We start from the raw sequence: 26125 nt of genomic DNA on the forward strand, positions 1-26125 counted from the left end.
GGAACAAGGCCGGGTAAACCATTAAAAAGCAAAAACGCAATTGCTTCAAAAATAGCTTTTGTTGTACCTCACTCATGAGAAGTAATTGCTTATCTGAAGAGATAAGTTAAAAGCTTCAATAGTGGATTTGCTGCTTTATCAATCTAACCTTTCATCAGTTTGTCACAAATAAAGGACATATACAGTAGTTCCCAGATATAGTAACAGAGCTCAGTAACATACTCGGTGTTACTTACACACACTCTTATTGAAGACTTTAATTCAGTGAGATCAGAGAGGACTTCTTGTAATGTCCGTCCCGTCCCCCCCCCCCCCCCACTGGGCGTCCCCATAGCAACGTGAGAATGGGTGTGCAGGATGGGGGCCGTGATGGGCCGAGGTGACTCATCCACCTGCAGTTCACCACCTGCTCTGAGAGGACAACATATGGGACTGAGAGGGGACAGGTGGAGGAGGGGAGGGGAGGAGGAGGGGAGGGGGGAGGGGGGAGAGGGGAGGGGAGGAGGGGAGGAGGAGAGGAGGGGAGGAGGGGAGGAGGGGAGGAGGAGAGGAGGGGAGGAGGGGAGTTTAAGGTGAGATAGAGAAGTAAAAGAGTTCAAATGACACACAAAAAAACATAAAAGCCAAGACCAGAAAATTACATGAAGATAAACAAAAGCTCAGAAATCTCTTGGAGACGAGGCTGCATACTGGCTTCCTGTCTTAGCCAGCTGCCATGTGACAATAGTCTCAGTCAGACTAATTAGTTGAAAGGAGGGAAAGTTGCACTGTGTGGAATTCAGCACAATGCGCTTCAACAACACAGCTCTGCATGCTGAATGACTTGTCCCCCTATCTGGGCTGAGCTGCTGCTGCCCCAGAGCAGAGTGGGCTCAGAGCGGGCTCTTCCCCAGAGCAGAGCGGGCTCAGAGCGGGCTCTTCCCCAGAGCAGAGCGGGCTCAGAGCGGGCTCTTCCCCAGAGCAGAGCGGGCTCAGAGCGGGCTCTTCCCCAGAGCAGAGTGGGCTCAGAGCGGGATCTGCCCCAGAGCAGAGGGGGCTCAGAGCGGGATCTTCCCCAGAGCAGAGGGGGCTCAGAGCGGGCTCTTCCCCAGAGCAGAGCCCGCTCTGCCAGGGTCCTCACAGTTCTGTGCCATGAACGCTGACCATGCAGCACCAGGAAACTCTGGATGGATGGATGTGGATAGTGATATATGCGTAACATTACCCTGAAGCCTACAGCATCTGCAGTGATGGCAACTTCCTGTCAGTCCACGCAGGCTAAAGCAATCACTCTGGAGCCTTCGGGTTTGTTCGGGATCAAAGCAGAAGTTAATAGTTCTCCATCAGATCCCAGATATTAAAGTGACGAGTCGTGGTGTGATGCAGCGACTGCAGGGATGAGAGGCTGGCTTACAGGCTGGCCCCCCTCTCCCTCTCCCCCTCTCCCCCCTCTCCCCCTCTCTCCCTCTCTCTCTCTCTCTCTCTCTCTCTAACGTGCCACTTGCAGCACCACGGCTGGGCCCTCTCACTCACACACACATTAACACACCTGCAGACACACACACATTAATACACATTCACATTAATACACACACACACATTAAAGAGCACACACACACACACACACTCTACATTTTCCTGGTGTGTGGGGTGTGTGTGTGAAGGCAGAGTGTGCGTACCCAGCTTGTTGGAGGGGGGGAGGTTCTCCTCATGACTGCTGAGGTGACAAAACAGCAGGGGGGCAGGAAGTCACACACTGACCGTGCAGTTCATGTTCACCACACTGACCGTGTGGTCCTGTAGTGATGACACTACAGGACCACACAGCACACACCTTTATCCAAAGCAGTGTACAGGGGGGATTTGAACCTACAACCATTGAATCTGCAGTCAATTGCTCTACCACTAAGCTCTTCCCATCTGACGTTGTTGCCAACTGACTCATTGTCCTGTTGTCACCTGCTGGCTTCCATGTTGTCACACCACAGGATGTCACACAAGGAACACAGTAACCGTGGCGACATCAACACCTCAGCCGGAGAAGCTGCTGCAAGCCACACCCCCGCCTGAAGAGCAGCCAAGCCCATTGGACAATCAGCACTGCTGGTCTGCATAGCTCCACCCACTGAGAGGAGAGATCCATCTCTCCTTCTGGCATCTACTGGAGCAGTTCATGTATTCACTCACTCATCCATGCATTCACTCATTCATTCATTCATTCAGGGGAGTGTATATCTTAGTAGACTAAGTACACATTCTTACAGGACTACTGTGTTGTGTATCATCTGTACTGTGTTGTGTACCATCTGTGTTGTGTTGTGTTGTGTACCATCCGTGTTGTGTTGTGTACCATTTCTGTTGTGTTGTGTTGTGTACCATCTGTGTTGTGTTGTGTACCATCTGTGTTGTGTTGTGTACCATCTGCACTGTGTTGTGTACCATCGGCACTGTGTTGTGTACCATCTGCACTGTGTTGTGTTGTGTTGTGTACCATCGGCACTGTGTTGTGTACCATCGGCACTGTGTTGTGTTGTGTACCATCTGCACTGTTTTGTGTTGTGTTGTGTACCATCGGCACTGTGTTGTGTTGTGTACCATCTGCACTGTGTTGTGTTGTGTTGGTACCATTGGCACTGTGTTGTGTTGTGTACCATCTGCAGTGTGTTGTGTACCATCTGTACTGTGTTAGCTGGCCAGTGTGATCTGGATCATCATATCTACCAACATTTCACTCTCTCTGTAACACAACAACGTTTTGCCAAACATGTAATGAGACTTTCTATGAAGACTTCATCCCTGTTATTGACATGTTCAGTGATGTAATGGGCATCAGGCTGGCATCCACAGATCAACTCAACACTGGAGGAGGGGATGAACAGGACAAATCCTCCACAGATATCTGGCTGTCAAACACTGGCAGACAGAAGCTGACAGAATCTAAGCTCTGTCTCTCTCACTTTCTGGTACTCTCTCCCCCTCTCCCCCTCTCCCCCTCTCCCCCCCTCTCTCTCCCTCTCTCTCTCCCTCTCTCTCTCCCTCTCTCTTTCCCTCCCTCCCTCCCTCCCTCCCTCCCTCTCCCTATGTTCCCCTGCCTGGCTCCTTTCCTTGTGGCATCACACATGCTTCCAGCTTGGCTCGTTGTCTCGACAGAAGCTCCTGGTCTCAGATGGAAGGGGAGGCAGGGGGAGGGGGGGAGGAGGGGGGTGGTTTGGGGGCATTTGCTGTGTCCCTCCCTCTCTCCCCCCCTCTCCCACACCTCCCAGCCGGCCTCTAGTGAGGAACGGCTGCCAAACAAACTCATTGATTTATGAGCCCTGCCACTGTATGCAAATGAAGCAAATGAAGCACACAGTGCTGCCCACTCAGTAAAATCAAACTGCCCCATGCCCCACGGTTAAACACAAAGGTTTAGGGGCCCACTGCCAACTTAAAGACATCCATATTTCAGTTCCTCCCACAACAACACCAGAGATGGGTGGGAAGCAGTGCCACAGCACTGCAGCTCCCTGCTGTGTCTCCAGAGAAACGTTCAACTCCTCAAGCTAAATGATTCCCCTTAAGCTAAGTGATTCCCTCCCTTAATTCCACTTACACCTCGTTACAGGGGTGATAAAAAATGGCGTTAAGCCACTCTTGTTAAATGCTGTCCTGTAATTGTTCACAATTGATCCAAAAAAGTCCTTCAAGCATTGCTTGTTCCTCAGTGCTGACTAGGGGGTTAAGTTCCTGCTGTGGGGAATGAGCGCACACTCCTGGGCTTCTATTGGACCCTGCTCACAGCCGTGAAAATAAACTGAAACTTTCTAAAAGCTATTTATTAAAACACGCTAGGGTCACGCATTTAAAAGTCTGTGAAGATCGTGTTCAAATCATGAAACAATATACACAGCTAAGACAAGTAAGCTATTAGCGTGCGATTGCAGGCACACACAAACGCAGACTTGTTAACAAACACACACACCACACCTACACACATAGACATACACACACTCACACACACACACACACACACACACACACACAGGTGGAATAGATATAACAACATGTTGTCTGACAGTCAGTCAGGTACTGAGTGAAACATAGATGCCTTACACAATCGACTGCTTAACTTTGCATAATTACTACAGGATAATAATGAGTGTCAAAATGAGCTTCCTTCCTGAGAGGAGAAGAGGGATGTTCTTCCAGAGTAAACAGAGAGATGGCAGCATGCTAATGAAGGAGCAGCTTCAATACTGGAACAGAACATGAATAAAGGGATGGTTTGAGGGATGGAGGGAAGAGGGGGGGGGGGTGGAGGGAGGGGGGGATGGAAGGAGGGGGGGGTGGAGGGGTGAGATAGAGGGATACTGTGAAGAGGTTGAGGTTCCAAGCTCAGCATGTGTTGTGCCATCATATGTGAAGGTCATGACGAGGTTGTGTTTTCACATCTGAAGGTCATGTCCCCTGTTGCTCCCATCATCACCTCAGGAAGGGACACAATTCATCCACATGCAAGTTTGTGTGTGTGTGTGTGTGTGTGTGTGAGTATGTATGTATGTATGTGTGAGTGTGTGTCTTTCTCTAACATCGAATGCTCAACCTTAAACTGCTCATTCATCCACCAATCTGCTGTGATAATCACTCAGAAAGACTGAAACGTTTTCCTTGGGAGAAGAGTTTCACCAGGGTCATGAGCTGGAAATTCCTTCTTGCCGGTTTTTATCGAATTCATCAAGACAAAAAAATATATTTTTCCTTTTAAGTTATTCTTCATTTAGCACTTTTAAAAATCCGAAGCGACGTACAAATAGTGCCTGCACAAGCACAGCAGCAGATTGAGGTGAAGTCAAGTGATGATAGACAACGCGCTGTGTGGAGCTGTGTGGTGCTGTGTTGAGCTGTGTGGAGCTGTGTGGTGATGTGTTGAGCTGTGTGTTGCTGTGTGGAGCTGGGCGGCGCTGTGTGGAGCTGTGTGTTGCTGTGTGGAGCTGTGTGGTGCTGTGTGGAGCTGTGTGGTGCTGTGTGGAGCTGTGTGTTGCTGTGTGGAGCTGTGTGGTGCTGTGTGGAGCTGTGTGTTGCTGTGTGGAGCTGTGTGGAGCTGTGTGGTGCTGTGTGGTGCTGTGTGGAGCTGTGTGGAACTGTGTGGCGTTGTGTGGTGCTGTGTGGTGCTGTGTGGTGCTGTGTGGAGATGTGTGGCGCTGTGTGGTGCTGTGCGGAGCTGTGTGGCGATGTGTGGAACTGTGTGTTGCTGGCTCAGCAGACACACCCCTGCTGAGCTCGTCCCCGTGGCGGAGGGCCAGCGGGGAGCTGAGAGATGCAGCCAGACGATCGATAGGTCGCCTGGGGTCAGTGACTGGTCACAGCCGCGTGACAGTCCACATCTAGTTATGATGGAAGAACCAGACTCTGGGGAGAGTGTGCAGTGTGTGTGTGTGTGTGTGTGTGTGTGTGTGTGTGTGTGTGTGTGTGTGTGTGTGTGTGTGTGTGTGTGTGTGTGTGTGTGTATGACAGACAGAGAGAGATGGAGAGAGAGGGGGGGGAAGAGAGGAAAAAAAAGGTAGAGAGATAGATGCAGAGACAGAAAGAGACAGAGAGTGGGATGGAGAGAGACAGAGAGTGGGATGGAGAGAGACAGAGAGTGGGATGGAGAGAGAGAGTGGGATGGAGAGAGACAGAGAGTGGGATGGAGAGAGACAGAAAGAGAGTGGGAGGAGTAGAAAGAGAAGGGGAGAAATAAAGATGTAGGTAACTGAGTAGGCGGGCCTCTGGAGGCTGGGGGTCTCCTGATTGGCTCCCCAGAAGGGGGGAGCAGAGGGAGGGTGTGTCTGTGAGGGTGTGTGACCCTGAGGGCCAATTACGAAGTTCTATTATTGTGTTATCTCAACATCTGTCTCTATTAGCTCTATTATCTATTATTATTTGATCTTAGCGTGGTCAAACCTGCAGACCAATGCAGTAGCTCTCTCTCCAGATGGTCTAGTGGCAAGCTACATCTAAAATGGGATCAATGTTGTTTTGTTTGAAACCACCATGATACACACGTACACACTCGTATGTTCACAAACACACACACACACAGTCAGCTCTCGCACACACGCACACACAAAGGTCTAGACATCATGGTCATCAGCTTGCTGGTTGATATATGACTGTTCTAAGGCTGTGAAGAGACACACACACACACACACACACAACACACACACACACACACCTTGAGCTAGCGGAGGGAGAAAGAATAAATCAATGTGTAGCCCACAGTCAGCTCTCGCACACACACACACACACACACAAACACACACACACACACACAAACGCGCACACACTTGACAGTCTAACCTGAGTCATACCATTGATGTTCTCTATCAAGATATTTCTATCATACACAGGGAGAGCTGGATACACACACACACATTGCATAAACACACATTGCATAAACACACAAACAAAACAACACACACGCCTCAAAACAAAGTACACACACTGTTTGCGCTGACGTTGTACATTTGTTCAAAATAATCGATTCAATTCTGACAGTGTGATCATTTCATATTACCTGTGATTTGCACAGTATCATCGAGTGACATCTGCCATGTGTCTGACAAATGGATGTTAATAGGTTCTGTGGTTCTCAGCCTGGGTTCTGTACCTGCAGCCTGATGGATCAGAGAACCCTCTCAGCCTTGGTTCTGTACCTGCAGCCTGATGGATCAGAGAACCCTCTCAGCCTGGGTTCTGTACCTGCAGCCTGATGGATCAGAGAACCCTCTCAGCCTTGGTTCTGTACCTGCAGCCTGATGGATCAGAGAACCCTCTCAGCCTGGGTTCTGTACCTGCAGCCTGATGGATCAGAGAACCCTCTCAGCCTGGGTTCTGTACCTGCAGCTTGATGGATCAGAGAACCCTCTCAGCCTGGGTTCTGTACCTGCAGCCTGATGGATCAGAGAACCCTCTCAGACTGGGATCGTGAGCTCCTTCAGGATATTACGGTTTGAGACGGGACGACCCACCTGAATTATTTATAATGTTTAATATTAAACTGTACATCTGCCTTAATGTGTCGTCCCGTTACTTAGCCAGGACAGGGGGTCACAAAGTGCTGGCTCTTGCATAATCTGATACACACACACTCACTCACACTCACGCAGACACTGGGATTTCTGTGAGATGTTGGGGTATTTGGGGTTTCCAGGGTTACGCACTCAGAGCCTTCCCAAGGACAGACAGACCAGACCTCCTACACACACTCGCTCCTACACACGTTCACGGAGACTGCAACTATGGCAACACAACAGCTACAGAGTTTCTCAATGGAATTAGCGTGTGAGTACATGCGTGCGTGTGCGATTGTGACCCTCTCTCCATAGCCCTGAGGAAGGTGGACACACGCTCACTTAAACATCCAGCAGTAGGTCACTTAAAGTCTCATGTTCATGACAGAAAATGTAACATTATCTCCGGCGCTTCTTGACTTGAGGGTGATTCCTTTACAGCGTATTTCATTCGTCCGTTCGCCCACAGTCTGACCAATGAGAAAGAAGGTCTGGCTGTTGCCAAGGAGGAGTCAGAGACTCAGCCCCACCCTGTAAACTCCACAGCAGTAGTGACCCCTCATTGACCCTGTCAGGCTGCAAGCATGGACACTGCTACCTCTATCGACTTGCAATCCATTCTCTCCTTCTCCGTCTCTCCATTCCTCTGCACTATCAGCAACTATTCTCTCCTTCTCACTCTCTCTCCATTCCTCTGCACTATCAGCGATTCATTTACCTGATGGGGTTCTGAGCTTCATCACAACATGTCATGGTGGTGACCTGCATGACTGTGTGTGTGTGCGTGAGTGTGTGTGTATGTATTGCTGAAAGTTGTGTGTGTGTGAGTGTGTGTGAGAGAGTTTGTGTGTCTGGGTCACTGTGTTGGAGTGTTTCGCTCTAAGTAATGAAACTCCAGCATGTGACAGGGTTATCCAAGTGTTCTACAGTCCCGAGTTCTACAGCTCAGAGTTCTCCAGCTCAGAGTTCTCCAGTCCGGTGTCCGGTCTCGCAGCGCTTGCCAGTCCTGGTCGTTAGATTAACGACCAGGGTGTGTGTGATTAACGGTTCACCGCAAATTATGCCAATCACTCTGGCAGAGAGAGCGATGGAGAGAGTGTTCTGTTGAGGCGGACTGTAGAACGAAAGGTACAGTCTCTCCCTCTCTCTCTGTTATTGCCTTTCTGTCTCTCTCCTTTCTGTATCTCTCTTTTTCTCTTTCCCACTCTGTATTTCAATTCCTCTCTCTCCCTTTCTTTCTCTTACACACACACTGCCATCACCTTCCAGTCATACAGGTCAGTAAAGACACCAGTAAAGATGTCACCAGCAAATCCAGCACTAATCCCTATCTGTTCCTTCCCAGAGACAGTCTCTAGCTGGAGGACGAGTTCTCTCTACAGCGTCGGTGTTGCTTCACACCAGAGACTCTCACAAACACTACTGTGTTTCACTTTATCTGTCTCTATGAATAATAGCTGGATTTTCTCCTCAGACAGATCATTCCCAGCTCTTTCTCTCCAGAGGCCTGATGCGATGGAAGCTTTAGGGGCGCCATGAAAGGAGGGGGTGTCTTCGCTCCTATCTGCTTGCTTCTGTTTTATGAAAGTCATGAGAGAAATCCCACGCTTCGAAGTTGGCTGCTGTTCTTCCGATCACCTGGAAAACTATCCATCCCCTCTCTGCCTGGCCCTCTGTGGCCATCTCCATGGCTACTGAGACGGTACAGGATACTACTACCATACTACCCTTATGTTTACAGTACAGCACAGTACTACTACCACATATTACCCTATGCTAATATATACCCTATTGCACAGCACTACCTTTCTTTTAGTGCCGTCAGCAGTTTCAGGTATTTATGCAACAATCCAGGTACCAGATCAGAGTGGCTCTGGATAAGAGCGTCTGCTAAATGACTAAATGTATCAGATACTGCTGTGTAATACATGTATGCAAAACATATCGATAAAAGTTATGGACGTGAGGCGAATTCCAACGTGCTATTTCCTGCACCGCTGGTCTGCATATGAGACAACAGGAAGTGGATATTTTCACATTTGCTTTGACGCACGTTCAGCTTTCAAGCTAACAAGCACGCACGCGTGTGAATAAGGAAGGCTAATTTGATGGATTAATTCCTGTGTAAATGAAATCATGGGCCATGGAAATTGCTCTGGCCACTTTCTCAGGGGATGACAAGGAGTGAGTTACAGGGGACTTACAGGGGCTCTCCTGAGAACGTAAACCCAACTAATCTACTTCTACACAAACACACACGGGCACCTAAACATACAAATACACACAAGTAGACTAACACAGACCGAGATGGGAAGTGATGAAGGACAAATACTTTGTTTCTGTACTTAAGTAGACTTTTCAGGTATCAGTACTTTACTTCACAATTTATTTTTCTGGTATTTTTTTTTATTTCACTCATTTTTTACACAAATATAGGCTACTTTCTAATTCTTACATTTTCAAGCCAGGCTTGTTAAGTTTTAATTTGTATTTGGTGGCATGATTTCTCTCTCTCCTCTCCTTTCACTGTGTGTGTGGAAAGAAAGTCAAACTAGATATTGAATATTTTCGTAAAAGGTTTCATAAATTGTTTTTTACAAAACATTAACTTTTTGGTGTCAAAAAAGGTTTGTGTGGAATAAAGTTTAAATAAAAGCTGTGTTATGGATGAGACAAAGGGAGTTAGCGATGTCGACATGACTGAGAATAGAGACCTTCCTGATCACCCATGGCCATATGAGGCAGATGTTCTGAATTGTCTGTTTTTAAAAGGATTCCTGGTGAATGTGTTTACAGTGTCTTTCTGTATTAATATGGTGTGAGGTCATGCACCTTTACCCACTGAGTAAGGAGGGAGAGGAGGGAGAGAGAGAGGGGGAGGGAGAGACAGGGGAGGAAGAAGAGAAGGAAGGAGAGAGGGAGGAGGAAGAGAAGGAGTGAGAGATATATGGAGAGAGGGGTAGGGAGGGAGAGACAGACAGACAGTTACTGTAGGATGAAAATGGGGTTCCCATAGCAACGCCACGCGCTGGATGAAGGGAGTTGGGCAGCATGCGTGGGTGCGTGATGACGGTCTGTGATCCCCGGTTTGTCCCAGGTATCCAGGCAGACCGGAACAGCCAGCCAGCCAACCAGCAAGCCAACCAGCAAGCCAGCCGGCCAACCAGCCAGCCAGCCAACCAGCCAACCAGCCAGCCAGCCGGCCTACCAGCCAGCCAGCCAGCCAGCCAGCCAGCCAGTCAGCCAACCAGCCAACCAGCCAGCCAGCCGGCCAACCAGCCAGCCAGCCAGCCAGCCAGCCAGTCAGTCAGTCAGCCAACCAGCCAGCCAGCCGGCCAACCAGCCAGCCAGCCAGCCAGCCAGCCAGCCGGCCAACCAGCCAGCCAACCAGCCAGCCAGCCAGCCAGCCAGCCAGCCAGTCAGCCAACCAGCCAGCCAGCCGGCCAACCAGCCAGTCGATCCCACAAGCCACCCCAGTACACACATCCCAGCAGGGTCTCCCAACAGGCTTGACTCAACACTGAGCATGTGTGTGTGTGTGTGTGTGTGTGTGTGTGTGTGTGTGTGTGTGTGTGTGTGTGTGTGTGTGTGTGTGAGAGAGAGGGGCTACAGTACCAAGCTCTTCCTGTGATGATATTGTAGCTTGTTGTTTCTGGAAGCAACAAGTAGTCTGTGTTGAGGTCCATTTCTTCTGTGGAGAAGATGAGGCATGGGGCAGGGGGCTGGAGGCAGGGGGCTGGAGGCAGGGGTCAGGGGGCTGGAGGCAGGGAGCTGGAGGCAGGGGGCTGGAGGCATGGGGCTGGAGGCAGGGGGCTGGAGGCAGGGGACTGGAGGCAGGGGGCTGGGGTCAGGGGGCTGGAGGCAGGGGGCTGGAGGCAGGGGGCTGGAGGCAGGGGGCTGGGGTCAGGGGTCAAGGTTAGGCAGGGGGCTGGAGGCAGGGGGCTGGAGGCAGGGGGCTGGAGGCTGGGGACTGGAGGCAGGGGGCTGGGGTCAGGGGGCTGGGGTCAGGGGGCTGGAGGCAGGGGGCTGGAGGCAGGGGGCTGGAGGCAGGGGGCTGGAGGCAGGGGGCTGTAAAGCTGATAACGACCAGAGCAGTATCAAGTTCCTGAAACAGACCTCAGCCCCACACAGACACCTGCTCATGAATGGAGGCGATGCGTAAACAGGTACTAGGCGGAGGGGTGGAGGGAGGAAGGCGAGGCAGGCGAGGCAGGGAGGAGAGAAAGAGAGAGAGAGGAGAGAGAGTTGCCGTGGTGCTGAACATACAACAATGTCTTTCTGTCACCTTCATCAAGACCCTAATCTAACTTTAAAATGTGGCTATCTATGTCTCTCTCAGTTTTATCAAGAGCGTTAATCTACCCTTCAGAGGCTGTTAGTAGGTCATAAGGCAGAGGTGTGGCATAAGGGACATGTTTTACTCAATGAACTAATGATACAGTGAGGTGTGTACAGTACACACTACAGATGGTTCAAGTTGAACATCTGGACGGAAGCTTCATTAAGCGAGACAACCCTGCTACCACTCTCGTCCCCACAGACTGCACCGTTATCTCTGAAAACTTTCCCCCAACTCGTCAGGTCGCTAGAGACGCACACGGCTATGTGTGTCACTAGCCTACAGAAGAGACTGACCCAGATGCACAAAAGCGGCCTACAAATAAGCTGGATGCTCCGAGACCAACTGCACCCAAAGGAGGTTTGCGGTCAGCTTTCCCAACCCGCTGCCTTCCGCCCTGCGGCCAACAGATCAATAACGATCAAGAACCTAATCGTATAATGTATGAATAACGTCAATGTCGTAAAAGGTCTTGTTTCCTTTTTGACTTGTTTGTAACTGGGATATGCGTGCTGGTAATGAGGCCGCATCAAGGTCGTCACAGGGAGTTAGAAGGGACACACCTCTCTCCTCTCCGGCTGGAAGGAGGATCTCGGAGGTGAGTTACATCATAAAGCTGCACGGGGACAAAGAAGCCCTGCATTCTCGCGCAGTGCAGCCGCGCGAGTTCATCACAAGACACGTCCTCTCCCTGCATCATCTTACACTTTCCCCACGCGCACGCCGTGCACCTTTATTGTACAAATTGTCCCAAATTGTGCTGGACTGTGCAAACGCGCGGGAGCAAAATAACTTATTTGTACCAACAAAACGGGGTTAGCGTTGCAGCGCAAAGCAGCGCTAACGTCACGTCAAGGCGTACGGACCTTGAATGGTTAACTCTTTTTTCTGAGGGGTGACAGATAAGCCGATTGGTTTCATCTGCTTCAGCAGAAAATGAAGCTGTGACACTTGCTCACACTGTGACAGTTGAACATGCTCTTCAATTATGCTCTTCAGGTCTGGCTGTATGAACGCTGTAAATACAGTGTTCTGAACAAATGCTCGCCCTTTTTATAACAATAGCCTGCTCGTTGAGCTTTCTCTGAGTATGTAAAAATTACGATAGCAAGCGTAGGTCACAGCCGGGGATAGGTAGGAGAGGCTATAGGCTACTGCATTTTGCATTTAGCCTATTCTTTGACAGCCTTGTAAAAATAGTCAGATTAACGGTTTCTCTTACCGTGCACGGCCCGGGCACAATGCACAAGCAGTAAAGCCATTCCCACGGACAACAGACAGTTATTTAGCCCCCCTTCCGTTCCAGCTCTCCTCCGGATCCTCAGAAACCAGCCCTCGCTTCCTTCACCTCTCCATCCCGACGAGCGACAGGCACCAGCGGCAGCTGGGTAGGTGTTCACTTTGGGGTAATCTCTCCGCGCTCTCCTTAAACTGGGAGCCATTTGCGTTTCCAGTGGATGAGTTGCAGAAGTTGCGGTCGCGAACAAGACATCTGATCAATCCGTGTCTCGACAGACAAAGAAACGGTCCTCGTTATTCGCCTGTCTGAGGCTCGGAGAAAGCGGAATAAAAAATGCGTCTTTGGGGGTCCGCTCCTTTTAGCTCGGTCCACCCATCGCTATGCGGCGGGGCACATCACGGCACACAGATGCGCGGTGGACTTGGCCAATTTTTTTGGTTCAGTTTAGTGATGCCTTTAAGTATTTAGGCTGTGAGAGTTAGACTAGCCTAGACTATGACAATACGGAGGACAACCCACGTTAAGCAAGTTGCTGCCCCGCTATGATTTAATTTTGTGAGAAACTAAGTCTGAGATTAGAATGTGAACCGCGACCTCTGGTGGCCAGTATAATATGACATGTCTCATTTAAAGCTGCAATAGGTCAAGTCATAAAACAAATCAAAATATGAGAAAGAGACCCCAGTTCTTGATTGAACTTTAAGTTTATTTGTTACCTTTTTTTCAGTGAAGAATCTCACCTTTAAATCACAGGCATACCTGCTTGATGGTCTACCTGTGTATCAAGTCAATCAGTGTGACAGTGATGCAGTGCAACACAGATGGCCCTTTTATCCGTAAATATATCTCTAAATTAGAATATTCCTAAATACCATGCTGGTTCTCATATGGCTATGTGTGGCCTGTTCTCTTGGAACAGAATACATTTACTATTGAGGCATGACAAGGTTTGTCTTTAACAGGGTTGGCATAATTTTTTTATGAGGAAAATGCTAAACATCTTTAAAAGGTCAAAGGTGACGTTTGCTCATGCTATGTCGATACAGCTCCACAAGGTGGCAGTAAAGGCCAAGAGCACAGACCACTAATCCCAATTAATAATAATAACAACAATCATATAAATGATGTATTTGTTTAGCAGACACTTGTATCCAATTGAACTTATGTACGTACATGTTTCAAAGCTTCGACTTCTTGATCTGCAGTTGAATGCTCTAACCACCAAGCTGTACCCAAACACAAACAAATCTGTCACGTTGAACATGAACACAATGAAAAAGTCAGAAGGCTGCAGCAATAGATTTTTTTTTAATTCAAAGTGAATCTTGACAATAATACACCATAAAGTCTTATTTTGACACTCACCAAAAGAGTCACCTGGAAACCCGCTTAATGTGACTAAGTAGAGAAGGCTTGGTCACACCTAAATCACTGAGAACTAGAGAGGAGACACTATCGCAAACTGTAAAGAGACGTCACAACCAGAGTTAGTTTTCCCAGTCCTCATACTGTAAATATTGCACAGTGCAATTGCTACATGGCAAACTAGTGTAGCATCAAAATCAAAAAGCAAATGTAACAAAAAAGGAAAGAAGGAGGAGGGGGGGGGGGGCCAAAGCCACAAAAAAATCTACAGGTATTAAAACAGTAACAGTTCGGATTTTAATTATCAAGTTCGATGAACGACCTAAACAGATGATTCTATAACTTGCAGCGTGAATTAACTTTAAACTGACACAGTCGACCAGAAAACCCGAAAGATAAAACGCAAAATTTGAGAAGTGACCAAAAACGAATCCAAAAAACTAGCACGGATTAAAGATTTAAAAACAGTAGCACACTGGACTAATACATAGACCCTGAATAAACTTCTCTAAAGGATAATACAACAGCAGAGGGTTTTTTATTAAAAATCACAAAACTGCTGTGTTGGTTCTGTATTATTATTAATATTATTATTATTTAGATCAGATAAATGTTACTGTGAATCCTCAAACTGTTATTCATGAATCCAGCCAGTCATTCGTGCCATATAAACAGTCTAACAGATTCCTCTTCCTTTGCATCCATCGTGGTTTAAGTGTGGGAGAGTTTGTGCAGGCGCATTGCTGGTGAATACCATTACAGGAATTGAAACACAGTTTACATTTCACATGCTAACTACAGGAGCACATACTTGAAACATTGGAATCTACCAAGCTCATGCCTCGTTGCTGTCGCGTCATCTGTCTCGTGTGACGAACCACATCAGTGTCAACACTAAATAACGGTAAAAAAGAAAAGAAAAAGCCGTCAAACCAAACAGCTGTCCAGCTACTTTTTGGTGTTGAAATGCGAACGACCTTAACCAGGACGGTTGAAGAATAGCCACTATAATCTCAACAGAGCTCTTTGACAAAAGGCAAGTAACATCTCAACCACGGTACAATAACATTCTGCTTCCCTACAAGACTCCCTCCGATCGTGAGCGATGACTAACCATAATATTACGAATGGCGAGCTTTGACAGTAAAGGTTTCTATGAGGGGAACATACTGGAACATGTCCTCAGACGTTTCTGTCCACAGTCAAGCCACCATATACGACACTGTGCGCATTTTTAAGGTGTTTGTTTACAGTCTAGGGAGACTGATGTCCGTGTTTGTAGGCAGATAAGTGAAACTGACTTAGGTGTACATGCAAGGTAACAAAATCTAGCATGGGGACATCTAAGAACACTTAGTGATGCACTATGTAAAGTATTGCATTAGTTGTTCAGGTAGGGTGACTAGCGAGGATCCGGAAATGTCATATCGCTCAAAGACCTTGTGTCAGTGTCTTGGGTTTATCTGTGAGCAAGGACATGTGTTGTGTGTGACTTTGGTGGCGGGTATCTAAAACGGGCTATCTAAAAACCACCATCTCTTTGCTCTACACGGTCAGGGCTCTGCGGATGGAGGGGCTAGTAATCACTGTCATGGACTCCAACCCCCTTAAACCCTTCAGATCTTTTAGCCTCGGTGGAGTTTTGGTCAAGAATCCATTAGCTGGAACTGTTGGCCCTGCAACGTGGATTTCTGTCAGATCCCCATGCCTCCGACCTCTCAACAACCTTTCACCCCTCCTCCTCACCCAAAGCAGAAAAGGGAGGGGGAAAGTGACATCTCCTCCCGATTTTCTACCCAACTCATGCGTCTTCGACCGTCTTCTTCCCAAGGCACAAACACAGTGCTGTTTACACTGTCTCAACATCGATAAAGCAACACTAACCAGTGGCCGTGGAATTACATTGACAAACACCACGTAAAAAAAAAGCATGAAAGGGAGCAAGATAACAATCAGGGAAAATCCGTACAGGAAAAGAAGGCAGATTCTCTCATTTCTTTCTGACGCAGGGCCACACACACGCGGGCATAACCCTGAGTAGATAGTTTTGAGAAAAAGATCCAAATCAATAATTTTTAGATGAAGGAAAATCACAAGTCAGAAGTGATAAAACATTTTGTTTTTCGAACCAATATCTTTGATTAAACTAGGCTATGTCAGACACGTGTTGACAGGAAAGGGGGGGGAAGGTCCACCAGCCAGAAGTGCTTAGTGGTGCGGTATCTGGGGAAACCTGTCACAGAAGCATTTCTTAACACACATTGAATACATATCCTGTCATCGCATACAGCTCCTGTTCTACATATAAGATATTTCTGTTAGCATACGGTATACTGAATTACCATAATGAAAAAAAGAAACTTTAAATCAATCCTGCAAGCTATAGCTTTACATGACTACAAAACGCCAATATGAAAACATACAAAAATTAAGTTACATCGATACATCCATTTATATGCAGTGATGAGCCCGAAAAAGGTTAATAAAGGTAAAATACTGATGCAAAACACACACACACCCAAACGTAACGAACGCAACTAACGTTCATTATCAGCAATACAGTAGTTACAATGACACTCCGAACATGGAAGCTGAACACTAAAATCAAAACCACTTCTATTTCAGATAATTAGGGACCTATACAAAAATAAGAACGCTATGGGTTTGAAATAAGAAATCACCTAATTTCACAGCTATTGAAGTGGCAATCATCATATATAGCAGCTTATCTATGATACATTCAAGAAAAATGATACGACTTATTAATTGCCCGAAAAGCTAGACATTACCTCAGCCATTTGTCTTTTTTTTTTCGATTACCATATTTTTTATTGAACCTCATTTCTACGACTAGGCTACAGTATTCATGAGGCTTTGCAAGCAGAATAGCTACCTTGCTCTAGGATCAATTTATAAAGGATGAGACACGTCTATTACGGTCCATGAGTGAAACTTTAGCGAAGTTAGGTTCCTCATGGACACCGGCAACATGGGCCAGCTTTGGCTAACTAAATGCATGAAAGGCAAGACTTCCTAAATTTGGCTTAAAAGTGGATGTACGTCATACAGCAGGTTATTATGTAGAATTTCACTCAGGCATTTTAATAAATTGTGTGGTGACTTAATCATTTGCATACTTTAGTTGCGGCTACGACAGTTAGCCTTGAGCTAATTTAGGGTTCTGTTGCTAGGTGACGAGTCACCACTGGTCCCATGAAATCCCAACTTCCGCGTTGTGGTGACGCCATTGTCTCACCCTTTATATCCTGAGCCCAGACTTTCCTCAGGAAATGAATTACAGTCTTTGGTGCTGCACAAGAAACTTCATTTGAAAGTAAAGACAAAATCTTACGCACAGAACTGGCAAAAACTGAAACAAAACGCACACAGCATATATATATATTCTCCCTGACGGAATGTATAAAATAAGCAGTCGACACCAATAAGCTTTAAACAAATGGGATAATGTAAAGGGAAAAAGTTAACTTCGTCACACATGCATAAATGAGAGAATTGCACACAATTAACTCACACCGTATTAAGCGTCTGCACTAAATAGACAAGATCTAGAATATATATTCATATATATACGTGTGTGTTTATATCAAATACTGCATGGTCTCCTCAGCCTATGTAGAATCCATACCATGAATTAATTTGCATTTTTGTCCTCACCTAGTCAAAGCCATGCCCACCAAACTTCTAAACATCTAGTTTTTTAAAACTCAATCAAAACGCAAAAAACACCTTAACAGTCGAAAAAAATAAGACAAAAAAGCAAAAAAGACAACAAAAAATTACCCCAAAACAACAACTATTTAGATTGTATTGCAGTTTCATCAAACAGTACAAATACTGTTAGTAGTAAGAGTTTGACTAAATAGAAATTGATTATCAAATACTAAGCACTATTCAATGCTTGCTCTTTGTACACTAGTTCATTCAGAGAGGGAGGACCGAACCTAACCAACTGAAACAAGACGTTTAAAAAAACGGAACAGTGAGCATTCGCTACAGCAAAGCATGCCGTTCCCTTGGGAACAGAAAAGGTACTCACTACACGCTAAAACACACACCAAATCCAAAGAGGGTAAGCACCGCTATCCGCAATACAACATGTCCATGCAGGCTATGCATGGACACTTCCCAGTGCGCATCGTCTCTCTTTCCGCACAGGATGCATTGACTGATTGGAATTTCAAGTGCTGCAGTCCAGTACATTAATATATTCATGTTCATATATAAGTAGTAACATTAACAACCTCAAATATATAAGGCACTATGGCTGAGGGACAGTTATGCGACACAGAGTCTGGCGACACGAACGGTCACTGACCGCCCGGTTACGTGACCGCCCGGTCACGTGACCGCCCGGTCACGTTTCTCTGCTCATGCAGGAACATGCGTGAGGAACACCCCTAGCTATGATCGCTCTAAATGGACTCAACGTTGCAAACACCAAAGACATGGAAAAGATGTACAAATACTTCAAACGCTGTACGACACACGAGAGACGACGTGTTGACCTGCTGGTCGAGGGCTGGACGGGGACGGCTTCACCAATACGGATGGGTCTCACACATGTTAGAAGGCAATAGAAAAATATCTGGGCTCATCGAGAGAGGGGCTCTGGAGTCTGACTGCTCTACTGCCCCCCCCACCCTTCCTCACTCCCTCCCCCCCCCCCGTCCATCTGTTTTTGAGGAGGGTGTATCTGTGTAAGATCCAATATCAAATGTGCAAAACACATCGAGTGTGAGTTTGTTTGTTTTGTTTCATTTCCGTCTACACGTTCATTCATTCATTCTTTTTTCCTCCTTTCTTTCCTCTCTTCCTTCCTTCCTTCTTCCCTTCATACTTCTTTTCCCACCACCCCCCTCCCCCTCCCGCCCAAACTCATTTTTAAAGCTCAGAGTTCAATTGCACCCAAGTCTACATGATTCAAAAAAATAGTTTGCTTTCTTTGTGGTTGTGCCATGGCTTCAGAGAGGAGGACCATGTTGTTGTTGTTGTTGCCAGCATGTTCGTAGAGGGGGGCCCCCACCCCCCAGGCCCCCCAGAGAGAACAGGGGTACCCTGGGGGCGTGTCCCTCCAGACCAGACACCCGGAGATCAGATATAGGGGTACTGGTTGATTTTGGTGGGACTGAGAGGGAAGCTGGCAATGAAGGAGTGCGGGGGGTAGAGGGGCTTGAACGGGCCCTGGGGGTGCAGGGTGGGCGAGGGCAGCAGCTGGGGGTTGATGCCCACCGTGACCTGGTGCACCAGGGCGGCAGGGTGGGAGATGCTGTAGGCGGGCTGCAGGAGGGCGTGTGAGGACCCAGGGGAGGCCAGGAGGTGGGCCATGGGCGGGGCCGGGACCAGGGGCCCAGGGGGGGGGTAGGAGAGCAGGGTGGGCGGGGGGTGGCCCCCCAGGTGGGGGTGGGGGCCGGTGGTGTGGCTGGGGCTGCCGTGGGGCAGGGTGAAGGGGTGCCCATGCAGGGTGGGGGGGATGTAGGCCTGGGGCCGGCGGCCGTAGTTGCTGTTCCAGTCCTGGTGGCAGGTGGTGAAGTGAGGGACCTGGGGGGGGGGGGCATGTTAGAAACTCAGGACCATGATGTGCAATGTGTGTGTGTGCCTTTGTTTGCTTGTGTGTGCGCGTTTACGTGTGAGTGAGTGTGCGTGTGTACGTTTGAGTGTGTGTGCAATGTGTTATGTGAGTGTGAATGTGTTGTGTGTGTGTTATGTGTTGTGTGTGTGTTATGTGTTGTGTGTTATGTGTTGTGTGTTTTATGTGTTGTGTGTGTGTTATATGTTGTGTGTGTGTGTGCTGACCTGTCCAAAGCCCAGGGGCTGCTGCTGGGGCTGGAAGGCGGTGATCTTCTGAGGACGGCTGAGCAGCGGGGTGGGGTGGAGCTGCTGCCGCCCAGGAACACCTCGACCTTTGAACTGGCAAGAAGACTCTAACACTGGAGAGAGAGAGGAGAGAGAGTGGGGAGAGAGTGGGGAGAGAGAAGGAGAGATAGAGGAGAGAGAGAGTGGGGAGAGAGAAGGAGAGAGGAGAGGAGAGAGGAGAGAGAGGAGAGAGTGAGTGGGGAGAGAGATGAAAAAGGTGAGAGGATGTTATTCTAGCTCAGCTACCTGACGTCACACACACACACACACACACACACACACACACACACACTGCAGGAGACGGAGAGGCTCATTCCTATTTATAGTGGAAGAGGAGGAGGGGGGGTCACAACCTTGGTTATAAATACCCTCGCTAGCACTAAAATAGAGCTGCAGCCTTTTATGATGGAGGAGGGGGGGTGGTGAGGGGGGAGGGGGGAGGGGGTGTGGGGGTGTGGAGGGAATGCCTCGAACATGAAAGGTGATCCGAGACAGAGAGTTGGGAGTGACCTATTAAAACCAGGGAGGGGGGAGGGAAGGGGGGAGGGAGGCAGGCAGAGGGGGAGGGGGAGAGAGGGGGAGGAGGGAGGGAGGATGTGACTGTCCTGATGACCACACCGGTGATGAAGAGTGAGTTCTCTGCAACACCCCACACACACACCTTCTAGACATGACACACCTCTCATGGCAGCCAGGCAAAAACACATCATTTACGTACACAGAAAATTGCTCTAAATAAATTCAAATGTACACAAATGTATTCCCCCCTGATGGGGTGTTCGTTTCCCTGGTTGCCATGCATGTCTCTGAATGTGTGTGGAGTGTCAAAGGAGGCCTGTCCTGGGCGCTTCACACAACCCACACAGGGGCCCCCCACACAGGAGCCCCCACACAGGGGCCCCCACACAGGAGCCCCCACACAGGGGCCCCCACACAAGGGCCCCCCACACAAGGGCCCCCCACACAAGGGCCCCCACACAAGGGCCCCCACACAGGAGCCCCCACACAGGGGCCCCCACACAGGAGCCCCCACACACAGGAGCCCCCACACAAGGGCCCCCACACAGGAGCCCCCCACACAGGAGCCCCCCACACAGGAGCCCCCACACAGGAGCCCCCCACACAGGAGCCCCCCACACAGGAGCCCCCCACACAGGAGCCCCCCACACAGGAGCCCCCACACAGGGGCCCCCCACACAGGAGCCCCCCACACAGGAGCCCCCACACAGGAGCCCCCCACACAGGAGCCCCCCACACAGGAGCCCCCCACACAGGAGCCCCCACACAGGAGCCCCCACACAGGGGCCCCCCACACAGGGGCCCCCACACAGGGGCCCCCCACACAGGGGCCCCCACACAGGAGCCCCCAGGTGGAAGCCAGGCTCTCCACAGCAGGGAGGAGCCAGTGGGCCCACTGGGTGGAGGAGAGGAGAGAGAAAACAAACACCATCCAGAGCTCAGCTGCTGGTATGATAGTCACCTGCGGGCCCCTGGGGCGGCAGGAGGGGGGGTCTGGCCCCGGGAACCAGGCTCTGGGGGACACAGCAGCACAGGAAGTGACCTCACACCCTCGCCTCTCTCACACGGGGGGGGGGGAGTCGTGTACTTTATGTTTGTGTACTGGTATGTTTGTTCTGGATGTGTGTGTGTGTTGGGGGACAACGTCTATTCCGTGTGTCACACTGTCAGAGTTTGAGTGTGTTTTTTTATTTTTTATTCACAGTATTTTCAAATTTTACATTATCATCAAAATGATTGCGATATTATCGCCAATATTCGATATATCGCCTAGCCCTAGTGTGTGTGTGTTCAGTGTGTGTTTGCGTTCAGTGTGTGTTCAGAGAGCGCGTGTGTGTGTGTTCAGAGCGCGTCTCACCCGTGTTCCCCAGCGTGTCTCTGGGGTTGTTGTTCCTCATGGGCGGCACCACCATTGTCCTGACGACCGGCCTGCTGCCCTCCGTCACCGGGGCGACGCACGCCACCCGCGGCTCGCCGGCCTGGTTGCCGTTGGAGACGTAGCGGCGCGGGACGAAGGGGCTGGCGCGGCCGCGGCCGGACGAGTCGGAGGCCGGGGAGCCGCTCTCCTGCTCGTCATCAGACATGCTGGGGACCAGAGCAATCACACCCAGAGGTGAGGATGGGGACCAGACCAGAGCAATCACACCCAGAGGTGAGGATGGGGACCAGACCAGAGCAATCACACCCAGAGGTGAGGATGGGGACCAGACCAGAGCAATCACACCCAGAGGTGAGGATGAAGCAATGTGAGTGAGGGTGTGTGTGTGTACCTTTTGGGGTGTTTGCAGGGGAAGCTGTGGGACTGTGTGTGTGTGTGTGTGTGTGTACCTGTTGGGCTGCTTGCAGGGGGAGCTGTGGGACTGTGTGGAGGTAGAGGAGCTGGTGCTGAGCGTGCTGTCTGGGCTGCTGAGAGAACACACTCTCTCCATGCTCACGGTGCTCTGACACGCCTCACACTCCACACTGCCCTTACACCTGCACACGCACGCACACACACACACCACACAACACACACGGGAGGAAACAGAGGAGAGAAGTGACCAGATGAGTCTCGGGCCAGCGGTGCCCCAGACAAGGTTCAGCTTGTTACAGGACGCTAGTTTCCACTCACTCCAGTAAGTGTCTCTGTGAGCCTTCCTCCTCCTCCTCCTCCTCCTCCTCGCTGCTGATGCTGATGATGCTGGCGGCAGGGCTGCAGGGGTCAGAGGTCGTCAGGGTCGGCCGCTGCTGCTGAGACGATGACATTCTCCCAGACTCAGCCTCCGCCTTACAGCAGCTAGGCTCCGCCTCCGGCACCGCCTCCCCAGAGACAGGCTGCGCCCCCGGCCCCGCCTCCTGCAGGTTCTGGGGGGCGTCGGCCATCTTGGGGGAGGGGCAGGTCGAGCTGGGGGCGTTGGTGGGGAGGGAGAAGGTGTTGGACCTGGAGAGACACCACGGTAAGGGGTTAGCAGTGTGTGTGTGTATGGATGTTGTGTGTGTGTGTGTGTGTATGGATGTTGTTTGTGTGTTTGTGTGTGTGTGTGTGTGTGTGTGTGTGTACCTGGTGGCGCAGGGCTTGTTTCTCTTGTTGGCAGCAGGCTGTGGCCACACTACGTGAGCGATGCCTATGCTGATTGGCTGGTGGGCGGACATGGTCATCTGGTTGGTGATGAGCCTCTGGGGGTGGGGCATCATGGAGTTGTAATGGTTGCCATGGGGACGCACTTTCCTGCAACGACAGGCCAGAGTGTGAGATGAACCAACGATGATCATCGTTATCAATAATAGTTGCGGGTTCATTTAGCAGATGCTTTGACCAAAAGTGAAATGAAGGTGTTGGTGGGGGGATTCAAACCTACGACCTGTTGAACTGCAGTAAAATTGCTTTAACTCAGCCAGTCACAGACACACACACACACAGACACAGTTCCAGCATTAGTGACATAATATGCTGTGATCTCACTCACTCGAGGACATGAGTCATCAATACGCAGCAGAGACCAGTCCATAGCAACACAGTCCATGGCAACAGAGAGTCCATGGCAACAGAGAGTCCATGGCAACATCATTTAGGTGGAAAAATTGTTGGAAACCTGAACTGGTTCTGTTGTGACCCACCAGACTGTGTCCAAAAGCACCAGTCAGTATTCAGTCCACTGCAGACTGAATACTGACACCCAAGGTCTAGCTACGAACCAAGTCTGGATTTAAAGCGTCTGCTAAATGAATACAACGTAAAGATGTCATGCAAGTGTCATTAAAAGTCAGCCTTTTTATACACAGACAGAAGTGCACATACATGCACACACACACACACACACACACACACACACACAGACAGGCAGACACATCTACACACACACAGACAGGCAGACATCTACATACACACAGACAGACAGATACAGACAGACAGACAGACACATCTACAGACAGACAGACACAGACAAACATCTACAGACAGACAGACACATCTACAGACAGACAGACATCTACAGACAGACACAGACAGACACATCTACAGACAGACACAGACAGACAGACACATATATACACAGACAGACACATCTACAGACAGACAGACATCTACAGACAGACACAGACAGACAGACAGACACAGACAGACAGGTCCCTCCATCCTCACCCCCAGTCTCCCAGCCTCTGGGGGGCAGTAGAGTCGGACGCCAGCGTGGTGGGAGGGGCCACGGGGGTCACCTGCTGCCAGGCAGGAACCAGGATCTGCTGCGCCCGATTGGACCAGGCCTGCTGAGGGGGAGGGGCCAGAGCAAACAGGGGCAGGGCTTATCATTAAGCAACAAACAGCACGTGGATGATATATATCATTAGAACCACTCTCTCTGTGTTATTGGCTGATCATGTCAGGGAAGGTAAGCTTCTACTGGAGCTGTACAGCAATGGTTCCCTCTCTCTCTCTCTCCTCCTTCTTCCCCATCTTTCTCTCTCCATCTCTCCCTCCCTCCTTTCCCTCTCCTCTTCCCCCTCGCCTCACCTGTGTAATGACCCCGGCTCTGATCTGCAGGGGCTGGATGGGCGGGGCCTGGGTTACCAGGGGAACAGCCGTCTCCATGCGGACAGAATAGCCAGTCGGCTTGGCCACACTGCTGGGGATCCCTAGAGAGAGAAGGGGTGAGGGAGGGAGGGGTGAGGGAGGGAGGGAGGGGTGAGGGAGGGAGGGAGGGGTGAGGGAGGGAGGGAGGGGGGAGGGAGGAAGCCCATCATTCCTGGCTGGCGGCTGGACGCAGCACTGGGTGGAGAGGACACTTCATCATGAGGGGTGGAGTGTCAGTTCTTACCCTGGAGGGGGGGGCACAGGATAAGAGCCTGCGGGAACGACTCGTTGCACCCAAACTGGCCACTTCCTGTCTGCAGAGGTATCCCAGGATGCATCACGGAGGGGGCGGAGGGGGCTAGAGCCTGGGGGGGGGAGCGGAGAGTGGAAGTGAGTATCTGGAAACACTCAGCTCCACTTACACCTTGTCGAGGTCAAAACCGCCTCTAATTACTTTGAAACCAGAAAACAAACGTCCGCAGTAACACCAGAGCTCCACCAGACGGCGCCCTTCCTGACACACACACACCAGGATTTAACAAAGAGGGCAGCGTGGACCTGGGGTCAGAGGGCACCCCGGTGTGACCTGGCAACGATCACAGGAGTTGTAAAACAGGAAGTAGGCCAACAAAGCTTCCCCCTAGTCACAGCAGCTAGCCAGACCCCTCAACACACAGAGCAGCTAGCCAGACCCCTCAACACACAGAGCAGCTAGCCAGACCCCTCAACACACACAGCAGCTAGCCAGACCCCTCAACACACAGAGCAGCTAGCCAGACCCCTCAACACAAAGAGCAGCTAGCCAGACCCCTCAACACACAGAGCAGCTAGCCAGACCCCTCAACACACAGAGCAGCTAGCCAGACCCCTCAACACACACAGCAGCTAGCCAGACCCCTCAACACACAGAGCAGCTAGCCAGACCCCTCAACACACAGAGCAGCTAGCCAGACCCCTCAACACACAGAGCAGCTAGCCAGACCCCTCAACACACACAGCAGCTAGCCAGACCCCTCAACACACAGAGCAGCTAGCCAGACCCCTCACTCAGAGAGGCCTGAACACTGTTCTGGGTTCTCTCTCTCCTCTTGGAAGAGGAAGGATGTTAACTAACGGCAGCAAACTGAAATGTGAGTGGATTTCTCTCTCTCTCTCCCTCTCTCTCCCTCCCTCCCTCTCTCTCCCTGTCTCACTCTCTCTCCCTGTCTCACCCTGTCTCCCTGTCTCTCTCTCCCCCCGTCTCCCCCCCCCCTTTCCCCCCCCAACACTAACCCATCTCTGTAACACGATCAGATCTGTCGTTTAAGAGGGTCAACTCATCCGTTTCCCTAGGCAACGAGACACACTTGCGTCGTTGCCGTGACGTCGCCCGGTTGCCGTGGAAACGGGGGAGAGACGCAACCGGCTGACATGCAGAACGGCGGGTGCGTGTCTGTGTACGTGTGTGTGTGTGTGTGTGTGTGTGTCTGTGTGTGTGTCTCTGTGTGTGTGTCTCTGTGTGTGTGTCTCTGTGTGTGTGTCTCTGTGTGTGTGTCTCTGTGTGTGTGTCTCTGTGTGTGTGTCTCTGTGTGTGTGTCTCAGTGTGTGTCTCAGTGTGTGTCTCAGTGTGTGTCTCAGTGTGTGTCTCAGTGTGTGTCTCTGTGCACGCGTGTGTGTACGTGTGTGGGGGGATCTTTATACAGACAGGAAATGCAAGACTAGTTGTGCATACACACAGTTTCTAATATTTATAC

At 50.0% G+C, this 26125-nt stretch overlaps 2 protein-coding genes and 1 long non-coding RNA gene across 3 annotated transcripts in view; all 3 read right to left on the reverse strand.

The window, feature by feature from the left end:
* Window positions 1-12791, reverse strand: part of kiaa1549lb (KIAA1549-like b) — a 54698-nt gene extending 41907 nt beyond the window's left edge. The window contains 1 exon segment of the mRNA XM_067249479.1: window positions 12572-12791. Coding sequence (XP_067105580.1) covers window positions 12572-12791 — 220 coding nt within the window.
* Window positions 12792-13882: 1091 nt separating this feature from the next.
* Window positions 13883-18576, reverse strand: LOC136954928 (uncharacterized). The gene is made up of 2 exons (XR_010878142.1): window positions 18318-18576; window positions 13883-18285 (listed from the first exon to the last, which is right to left on the reverse strand). It is a non-coding gene; the product is annotated as an uncharacterized lncRNA (long non-coding RNA).
* A 353-nt stretch (window positions 18577-18929) lies between these two features.
* Window positions 18930-26125, reverse strand: part of LOC136955494 (homeodomain-interacting protein kinase 3-like) — a 45307-nt gene continuing 38111 nt past the window's right edge. The window contains 9 exon segments of the mRNA XM_067249208.1: window positions 18930-19513; window positions 19769-19902; window positions 21705-21931; window positions 22175-22321; window positions 22458-22766; window positions 22887-23054; window positions 23967-24088; window positions 24333-24454; window positions 24637-24757. Of these exon segments, the coding sequence (XP_067105309.1) occupies window positions 19067-19513; window positions 19769-19902; window positions 21705-21931; window positions 22175-22321; window positions 22458-22766; window positions 22887-23054; window positions 23967-24088; window positions 24333-24454; window positions 24637-24757 (1797 nt within the window). The 3' untranslated portion in view covers window positions 18930-19066.

Source organism: Osmerus mordax, chromosome 13, assembly GCF_038355195.1.
Source record: "Osmerus mordax isolate fOsmMor3 chromosome 13, fOsmMor3.pri, whole genome shotgun sequence".
Lineage (NCBI taxonomy): Eukaryota > Metazoa > Chordata > Actinopteri > Osmeriformes > Osmeridae > Osmerus > Osmerus mordax.